This window comes from Ciona intestinalis, chromosome 9, assembly GCF_000224145.3.
Source record: "Ciona intestinalis chromosome 9, KH, whole genome shotgun sequence".
Taxonomy (NCBI): Eukaryota; Metazoa; Chordata; class Ascidiacea; order Phlebobranchia; family Cionidae; genus Ciona; species Ciona intestinalis.
In genome coordinates, this window is record NC_020174.2 from 3,625,597 (window position 1) to 3,635,005 (window position 9,409).

Below are 9,409 nucleotides of genomic sequence, written 5' to 3' on the forward strand. Positions count from 1 at the left end.
GAACCATCGTAGAAAATAACCAATCGGTAATCATAATAATACATAGGCCTATAAATATTATTTACAAACATTCAAATAATATTGAATTTGCAATATAAAGATCAAGTCTACTTGTCCACAAACCATCATATTGATATTTTATAAAATGGCAACTGTAAATATTAAATACAACCTATGCGCTGCCAAATCAAAAGGTGTTCCATAAGCATGTTGACCTCACCAAGTATAACCTCACATAAGCATAAATCTAATCAAATAATGATCTCACCGGTTCTCGGAAGAGTCATATCCTCCTCTGAAACCTCCTCTTCCTTCATAGCCGCCTCTTCCCCCTCCTCGCCCTCGTGTCTCCCCACGATCCTGGCCTCCATACCCTCCTCTTGAGTCATTGTACCCGCCTCCGGAATTCCCATAACTCCCACGAGAATCTCCGTAACTACCCCTAGAGTCCCCATAACTACCACCACCACCACGAGAATCGCCATAACCACCCCGGGAGTTATTATAACCTCCCCGCTGGTAGTTACCATCATCTCTGCCTCTGTTGCCACGGTTACCACCCCGTCCACGACCATCTACAAAGAAATAAAAGTTATAAAACAGTAAAAGACCATGTAATCAAGCAAGATTTTGCATTTACGTAAGATGGTCTATAATATCCTATTTTGTCATGATCCCATTATGTTTCTATAGCCCTCAAAACCCACACATCGGTAACATTAGCAAGGACTACATTCTTGTTGCAATCTACAATTCTTCTAATCTTTGACAATATATCATTACCTTCACCTCCATAACCCTGAGATTCAGAGCTATCTTGGCCATATGAACCACTGCCACCACTTCTTTGTGAAGTCGTATCTCTTCCATTATTGCTTGGCATCTGATAACACAATAAAACATTAGTTAACTTTGATATTCTCCAAAAAAAACTAAATAAAGAGGTGTTAAATTAAATATATAAACTTTTCAGTTAAAAAACAATATACATTTTCGAATGAAAAATTTAAATGTAAAGATAAGAACCCACAAAAATAAAGGTACTAAGGTAGCCTAAATTTCTCACTTGATATGATTGGTTAGATTGCCCATAACTTTGTTGGTTTGATCCGTACATAGCCTGTTGACCATAACCCCCACTATCTGCAGAATAACTGTCGGATTTACTTCCAGCAGAACTTGTATCTCTTTGTTGTGGTGCACTCGACTGTTGAGGCCTTCCCTGATATTGATTGTTCATTCTATCGTATCCAGATTGACCTTGGCCTTGATTTTGAGCATAACTTTGACTTGATTGTTGATAGCTTGCACCACCACTTGCTTGAGGAGATTGTTGATAACCATGTTGTTGTTGTTGTTGTTGTTGTTGATTATATGAAGAATTCTGATAATGAGATTGTCCTTGTTGTGGATATTGAGCATACCCACCTCCCTGCTGCTAAAATATTTTGGAAATATTAAATTTGTCCTGTGACAAAATACCCCCCCCCCCCCCTCAAAAATTACAAATGAGACAAAATTATTCAACGAACCCGACTTGGTTGACTTTGGCCATAGTTGTGTTGTTGGGAACCGTACCCTTGATCTGTTGTAATAATATAAATGTTTTGACATGTTTTTCTAAAATTAAAATTATATATATATATATATATATTGGTAAATTTAAATTTATAAAAGAAATGATTTGGCATGTGTTTATACAATGAACAATAAATTTGTATATATATTGGTACTTTTAAATTTATCAAGTTATATATCGGGCCAAAACGGGGAGTTTTCGATAATGGTTTACAATACATACCCTGAGAAGCCATAGGGTCCTTCTTCTGTTAATCTTCTTTTATATGTAGCTTGGGTTGTTCTTTTAAATTTTAGCAGATAACAATACAAGTTACAAAGAGTCTGTATGCAATTTATGTTTTGTAGAGTTTAATAAAAAATATAAATTAGAAATACGAAGTAGAATTTTAGCGACTTGTCGGCTACATAATAAAGAAATAGTACTAGTGAAGAATCTTACGTGACGTCGGTGACGACAATTTAGGCGCATAGTTTATGTTGTAAGCAGGATTCTTCACTAGCAACAAAACTTCAAACGAACAAAACACCACAAATCATGAAATCAGTATAAATTATTTCACGTTCGTTTCTATATTTTTTTTTCTTCGAAGATTAATTTTCGCTTCTGCGTAAAAGCAACTAACAATTCAACAATGAGTGGTCGACGCATGCGCGTGACCGCGAAAACTTCATATTTTCCACTAGGTATCGTTGTAATAGTATATAGGTTCCTTGTGGTATATTAATGCGATTAAACTCATTCTCGTTGGGAAAATAAGTTAACTACGTGGTAATATCGCAATACTATAATTTTTAGTTTGTAACGTTTTGGGGATAAATATTATCTGAAAAATTTAGAGTCAGCTGGTTTCCCGCGGTTTATCTGACTGTATATCAACAGTTAATTCTTTATGTAGTGTGTATAATTCCGATTGCCGAACTAACCTTTGTTGAGATTTCTGACGTGAAACTTTCTCAGTTTTTCGGGGCACAGAAGAGATTTCTTCCTCAGGAACTGTCCAGTGTCTCAGTGAGTTTTTCTCGTATGAGAGTATAAATATGCTCATTCTGTTTCATGATACGTTGCTAAAAAATCCTCCCACTGCGTTATCTGCTAATCACTAACTCTAACTACCAACCTTTAACACTTTCCACCAGCCTATCCAGTAGCGTACCGAAGGATGCTATACTTGTGCCAATGATACCATAAGATCGATGGTTTTTAACTCCTACTATGAGTCTGTAAACCATTGTAACAAACGATTCCATCCAACAATCTCTTAACATTTTTCGCTGAGTTGTTTAAAACCAATATTCTAATTATACCATGCAATGGAGTGTTTAAAATTATTTGTTTTGGTCGAGATTCTTAAAACAATTTTAAATGAAGAAGTATCATGATCCATGTAGTTCGATCACATCTAAAATATGAATACTCCAAATGCATTATAAAATAATACTTGGGAGTATCTATTATTTCTTCATTTTTCATTGTTCAAAAAACCATCTTGATCCCTAGGGAAACAAAAACGACCTCTAGGTTAAACACCACTGGTTAATTTTTAGGATAAAATCTGTCATATTAACAGGTTTCACAGTAAATTGGTCGACATGGAACACTCGGAAATGGAATTTATCGCTGAAAAACAAAAAGTTAAAATTGTGCCAAATTTTTCAATGAGTAAAATATATTTTATATCTGGTGAAGTGGGGCCATTTCAACCAGGTTTGCCAACAGAAGTCCCATTCTGGCTAGCAATATCTTTAAGACAACGACAAAAATGTGTAATTCACCCACCTGACTGGCTGACAATAGAGCGTTTAGAAGAAATTAAAGAAGCCGAAACAACTACAGAACTTTTCACTCCTCTTCCAAACACTCATTTTCGGGAAATGTGTCAGTTACTTCTTACACATGCTAAACCTAACATACAGAATGCAGACGCTGTCCGAACTTTAGTTAAAGACATTTGGGACATACGGGCTGCAAAATTAAGAAGCAGTAGTGATAAATTTATTCGGGTTCAAGCAGGCCACGCCCGAATCGATAATTTAACTCTAATGGAGATAAATATAGCCCGTCCATTTTTGTTAGCATCATTGGACCACTTACACACATTAAGAACATCAAAGTTACATGTTGAAAGAATTGTTCCAACACAATAAACTGTGACCCAGCAAAACTGATGCTTAGATATTTTGGGTGAAAAACTACAATTAGTATTTTACTTGATAATTACTCATTTTCCTTTTCATACATCTACTGGGTTTCTGTTAAAAAACTATCTATAGTCTGTGTATTAGAAGTATTAAAAACTGATACTTAATTTTTTTTAGTGAAAAACTAGGATTAGTAATTCACTTAATAATTAAACTGTTTGCTGACTTATTTTCCTTTTTATACATCTACTGGGCTTCTGTTTAAAAAAGTCTCCTAGCCTGTATATTAGTATTATTTTTTCCATAGTAATGTATAAAACAAGATATCCCAATATTTTAACAATTTTTTTATTTTTTTTCAGCCAGCTATCAAATATCATAGATAAAACAATCAAAGTAAATATTTTTTTACCAACACAAACATTCAATATCACTCATACTTTGAAGTACCAACTGTACATTTATCTATTACATTAAATCTTAATTTCAGATTTCAGCCTTCAAAGCAAATATAAAGTAAAGCAGAACCTTACAGGCATACCATACAAATTTCCTATGGTAGTAATAGCATACCAGTCATCAATACTTTACATTATCACTCAAAAACAATTTTGAAAAAAAATCGATTGTTTCATGTTGTGTACACTCATTTTGTGCAAACATAGTTTTACAACAAATGGCATACACTGCGCACATTAAATTAAACATTATTGAATAAGAAATAAACAAAGACAACCTTTGTTTTAAACAGTTCACCAAGAAGACAAGGAATAAAGAATATTGCGCAAAAGAGAACTGTTGAGACAACAGTACATGCACACACGCACACACAAACAAGTGTTGACATGAATTAACTTTTCGTATAAGCATTTGTCCAGCTCTCTTCCACCACTTTACAAACTTTCTTTTCATATTCTCTCCTATTATCTGTGTAAAGCTGAGCAGCTTGATTGTTTGCAGGACTGTTGGGATTTGGCTCATCCAGCAATGACTGGACAAAAAAACACTTTTAATAACACATAACAATTATTTGTTCACAGTAAAAGCCAAATATAAGGGCCCATGTTATAGGTAATGACTGTACTTGCCGGTTAACACATTAAAGATAGCTGCCATTCATTTATTTGTTGAAGGTTCAAATGAAGAAATTAAACCAAACCAAAAAACTAGCATTTTTATTGTAAAAACATTTACGTAGTAAAATTTTAATATAAATTATAAGTTCTTAAGGTAAAAAAATTCTGCCCACAGAAACTGGAACAATGTTGAACGAAAGTCTGATTTTAACAGTTTAGTAGTTTAATTTGAACATATATATTTTTATACTAAAAGAAAACTTCCATACCTGTATTGAGGTTAAGATAGATGATACATCATATGTTGGACTCCATCTGTTTTGAAGAATATCAAGGCAGATCCCACCATCAGCATATACTAAAAATTGTTTAGACATTGTTACAATACAGATATTTTTGCTAATCAACAGACTGAAGTTTATTTAGTGTAACAGAACCAGTGTGTCAGAATACAAGTCTTAAATACCTTAGTACCTTGCAGGAAGTTTTGTAGTGAATATAAATTTATACCAATTGCACTTTTAGAAGTAAGTTAAGAGTTTAAAAAAACAAGTTAGGTAGGCCTATTGAGATGACAACAGTATATTGACTGGTAAGTTGGAACACAGCTATTGCTTTTGTAAACCAGCATGCTTAAATGCAGCTGTATGCTTTTTTAGAAAGTATACAAACGGGGACAGTGTAGATATAAACAGCTATGTTTGTGCAGACAAATTATACCCTACACAAGAAACATTCTATTTTACTCTCAGAAAAAAGGAATCATGGAGTAGATAAATGTGATATTCAAAAGTGTACTATAACCAAGATAATTAAACAATTTTTTTAACAAGGTCTAACACTACAGTATTTTAGTAAACTTTAAAATACTTGTAACATTAATGTTATAATCCTTTTTTTTATTTCTCATTTTTGCATTAAAGGGTATTTCAGATAAAACTTATATTTAGTTGAATATATAACCTACCATTAGGGTGAAACATATTTGAAACAAATTTAACTGATGGCGGTTTGTTTGGATATTCTTCCGTAAATTCAATTTTTAGTTTAAACGTTCCATCTTCAAATGGTGTGTTCTCAGGTCCAAATATAAGTGCATTCCATACCATGATATTTTGGTCCTCTGGCGCGCCACTAACACCAGTGGGTGGGTCGTCTTGTATTCTGCAAAATTATACAAATCTAAATGACATACCACCTCATTAAGTCACTTGTTCAACTTAATAACTGTATTATGACAAAAACCATTAATGGCAGGCCAATTGAGAATTGGTATGGAGCTTTTTTATGATAAGTTTAATTTTTATAAATTTTATATATATATATATATATATTCGATTGGTTACTAAACAATCTAAACAAAACACTGGTTTCTTACTTTTTAAAGTCACGCATTAATCTTCGACGAGCTGGTGTAGACATGCTTCAATATCCGGAAATATAAAAAATGAAAAATCCTATACGATGCAGTAAACTAGATGGAATATAACTTAGTAAAGCAAAAGGTCTACATGAATATATTGAAATAAGCAATAGGCATAAACACCCAAAGGGTTAGAATTTCGATAGAAAACAATTATTTGGCTCGACAAAAACTGTAGTAAGTGTTTTTTATGCCCACAAGCTAAACCTCAATGATGTTAAACCATAAGAAAATATATCCAAGAATTTTTATTGATTGCTGTTATAGAAATAGCCTTTTACCAATACATTTCCCTGCATTTTACAAGTCATCCAATTTGGCATTAATGGTTTTAACTAGACATAACAGCAGCAGTATTGCTTTAACAGTAGTGGTTCACTAAACTGTGATGATTTATCATCCTTTTAACAGTTACACATTAATGACCTTAGCCATAATATATATGTAGGATGAGATAACGTGTTAGTCTTCCTCAATAATAAATATGTGTGGGCGTTTGTTACATAATCTCAGTTAAATAATAGCAAAAAGTGCTGCCAGTTGGAAAACCTAACAAATAAAAAAATTGCTACAATTTTAGATTATAGTATGTATATATAATTTTATAATGAAAATATAAACAATTAATCATTTTTTCATATATATTATATAATATGTATTATTTTATAATCTAATATAACCAATTTTTTTATTTTAATTTAAAATTGGCATTACAACTAAAACACTGGGTTGTTAATGTTTATCCCTTGGAACTTATTTAAAGACAAAGTCAAACAAAGATGCTTAAAAGCCAAACAATGAGAACAAAATGATGAGGCCATAATAGTCTATAGTTTTTCAGATTTTGGTAAGTGACATATATATTTTTGGTTGACAATCATATTTTTGGTGATAATACACAAATGGAATACAATTTATGCATAGAACTTATGGGGAGTAAACTGTTTTCAAAGCGTGATTGTTTAATCAATAATGTTGGCAGTTTTAACAAAATGGTAGCGCAATACGTTGAAGTAAAATTTGTTTGTGTAAACAGTTTGGATTAAACAATCCCGGCAGTTCTTGGTAAATCAACGGGTTAATTCAGGGAGATATAGCGGCGCAAACACCAGTGCTTTCTAGCCTCCCGGATTGTTTAATCGAAAACGGTTTACACAAGCAAATTTTATTTTCACGCAATACACCCAACAGTGAAGTGTCTTTTTCTTGCGGAAATTGGCACTATTTAATCATTACTGCAGATTAAAAGTCAGAAAACAGTGAACACGAAATTAATGGCAACCATTATAAGCCATCTAAACAAACATGTACTATACTACATGATACAATCTATAATGTATACATACTGCATACTTTAACTCACTAAAAGTACGGAAACATTTCGTTAGCTTACTTTAGTCAACACGAAATATAAAACATTCATTCACATATTCAGAGTCAAAGAGTCAGACTAAAACTTTTCGTAGTTTAGAATTTAATAAAGACAGATATCTCTAATATTAACACGGAGAATAAAGATAACCTTTGAGTTTCATACCTCATAAAAGATAATAAAACATTAGTTAAATAAATAAACTCTTGTACAAACCCAGTAAAACTCTTAGTCATTTTATGTGACTTGGACCAAAACAAAGGAAGTTAGGGAAATAGCCGATAAAGGCTAAATAAAGGAATAGACGGAATTAACGGATTTTCCGCAAGTTAAACTTTTTTTTAGGTTACACAGGGTGTTTTCAATATTAGTCAAAATGAGAATAAAACTACCATTGTTTAATAAAGAATCTATTTATAAGCTTGAAAAGAAGATAAATTCCTTAAGAGAAATTCTTTAAGTTTTATTTTTTTTGTTCGGTCTTGTTTTCAGCAGAGCCATAGAAAGAGCCAGAGCCATAGTGACTCTGGTTTTCAGGGCTCAGCTCTGACGTTCGAAGGAAACTATCTACGCACCAACATTATTTTACTATTTTAACTTTGGCGCATTCCAATATTACAGGATATTTGGATATTATGTGCTAAAGGTGTGTCCTATTTTCCCCATTCTAATATTATGTGTCCTATTTTCCCCATTCTAATATATTCTAATATTATGTGTCCTATTTTCCCCATTCTAATATATACAATAAGAAGCAAAACTTCAGCATAATGCTGCTGCGTGTAATGTTTAAATACCGTACGTTACCTTATTTAAAGTGCCGTGCAAGTAAAAACAACTTATTTATTGTACGGGAAACAGGAATGTAACTTCGTTATAACACGAGTGTTCTGTTTCATACAGCTCTCGTGTCAGCTTACGAGTTACCATGTAGCCTACGTTACTTTGTGGGTGATTATTTTTTTTAGGGGGTGGTCGTTTTTTTGTATATGGCTGATAATTTAGACAATCCATTAGTGACCATTGGGTAAGAGCCGTTAAGTATTTCCCCCAAAGACACATATGTAGCGCACAATGGTATAGTAGAAAGGAGCCTAACCCATTACCTCTGGGTTACAGTATCGCAAGAAACAAAAACAAAATTTTACTTCATATGCCTTTACTTGATACACAACAAGCCAAACAAACTCGCAGCCAGTATTAATCCAGTAACGGATCAAATAGTGGTAGATTCCTCTTTGTGCGTTTTTCATTGATTAGCCTATTGTCGTCTTATTACAAAGTACGACAATGGTTAGCGCACCGGAAACATCTATAATCAATAAATAAATTAGCATTGTTTAACAACGTATGTGCTAACCAGCTTAACTATATCTTATGTGCTAACCACAGTAACCTATACAACCACCATTAGCTTATATTAAAATTATATTTGCATAAAGTTCGTGTGTAGGAATATGCGATGTGGTAATTTAAATTAGAGCAATTACAGTAAATAGTATATCCCTGTTGTTACAACGTATAGGTTTTAGTTATAAAACCAGTTCTTTGTAGAGTTAGCGCAGGTTTCGTGCTACTAAGGTCTACTTATAGGCATGACTATACACCCGTAGGCCTATATGTTGTTTTATAAACTAATATAACCATACGGGTAGAGCAGTATGAATAACGTACAAGATCCTATTTGACGACAAAATAATTTTAACTCTATTTATTAAACAGAATAAGAAACAACCTTTGATCTATATAGGAAATCTTAAAATGTTCAATCGTAAAATTGTACTCATTATGGTGTGTATTATTATTTGCTTGACTACT

The 9,409-nt window shown here is 32.8% G+C and overlaps 3 protein-coding genes and 1 long non-coding RNA gene across 5 annotated transcripts in view; 1 reads left to right on the forward strand and 3 right to left on the reverse strand.

Moving 5' to 3' along the window:
• Nucleotides 1-1,931, reverse strand: part of LOC100186952 (RNA-binding protein FUS-like) — a 7,276-nt gene extending 5,345 nt beyond the window's left edge. The window contains exons 1-5 of one of the 2 annotated variants that reach the window (XM_018813300.2): nt 1,802-1,931; nt 1,533-1,585; nt 1,067-1,435; nt 784-883; nt 269-575 (exon numbers count right to left, since the gene is read on the reverse strand). In XM_018813300.2, the coding sequence (XP_018668845.1) occupies nt 269-575; nt 784-883; nt 1,067-1,435; nt 1,533-1,585; nt 1,802-1,814 (842 nt within the window). In that variant the 5' untranslated portion in view covers nt 1,815-1,931. Of the gene's footprint in view, nt 1-268; nt 576-783; nt 884-1,066; nt 1,439-1,532; nt 1,586-1,801 lie in introns of both variants that reach the window. The other variant, XM_009861408.3, reaches the window with a different exon arrangement.
• A 360-nt stretch (nt 1,932-2,291) lies between these two features.
• LOC100185409 (DNA replication complex GINS protein PSF2-like) lies at nt 2,292-3,949 on the forward strand. The gene is made up of 2 exons (XM_026836158.1): nt 2,292-2,590; nt 3,150-3,949. Exon 2 carries the CDS (start codon nt 3,172-3,174, stop codon nt 3,724-3,726), a length of 555 nt encoding a protein of 184 aa, XP_026691959.1. The 5' UTR covers nt 2,292-2,590; nt 3,150-3,171; the 3' UTR covers nt 3,727-3,949.
• On the reverse strand, nt 2,845-3,535 carry LOC104266042. The gene is made up of 2 exons (XR_717390.1): nt 3,359-3,535; nt 2,845-3,075 (listed from the first exon to the last, which is right to left on the reverse strand). It is a non-coding gene; the product is annotated as an uncharacterized LOC104266042 (long non-coding RNA).
• A 105-nt stretch (nt 3,950-4,054) lies between the features above and the next one.
• LOC100175224 (ubiquitin-conjugating enzyme E2 A) lies at nt 4,055-6,362 on the reverse strand. The gene is made up of 4 exons (XM_002131410.5): nt 6,175-6,362; nt 5,764-5,960; nt 5,066-5,154; nt 4,055-4,711 (listed from the first exon to the last, which is right to left on the reverse strand). Exons 1-4 carry the CDS (start codon nt 6,216-6,218, stop codon nt 4,571-4,573), a joined length of 471 nt encoding a protein of 156 aa, XP_002131446.1. The 5' UTR covers nt 6,219-6,362; the 3' UTR covers nt 4,055-4,570.
• Between the last annotated feature and the right edge of the window lie 3,047 nt (nt 6,363-9,409).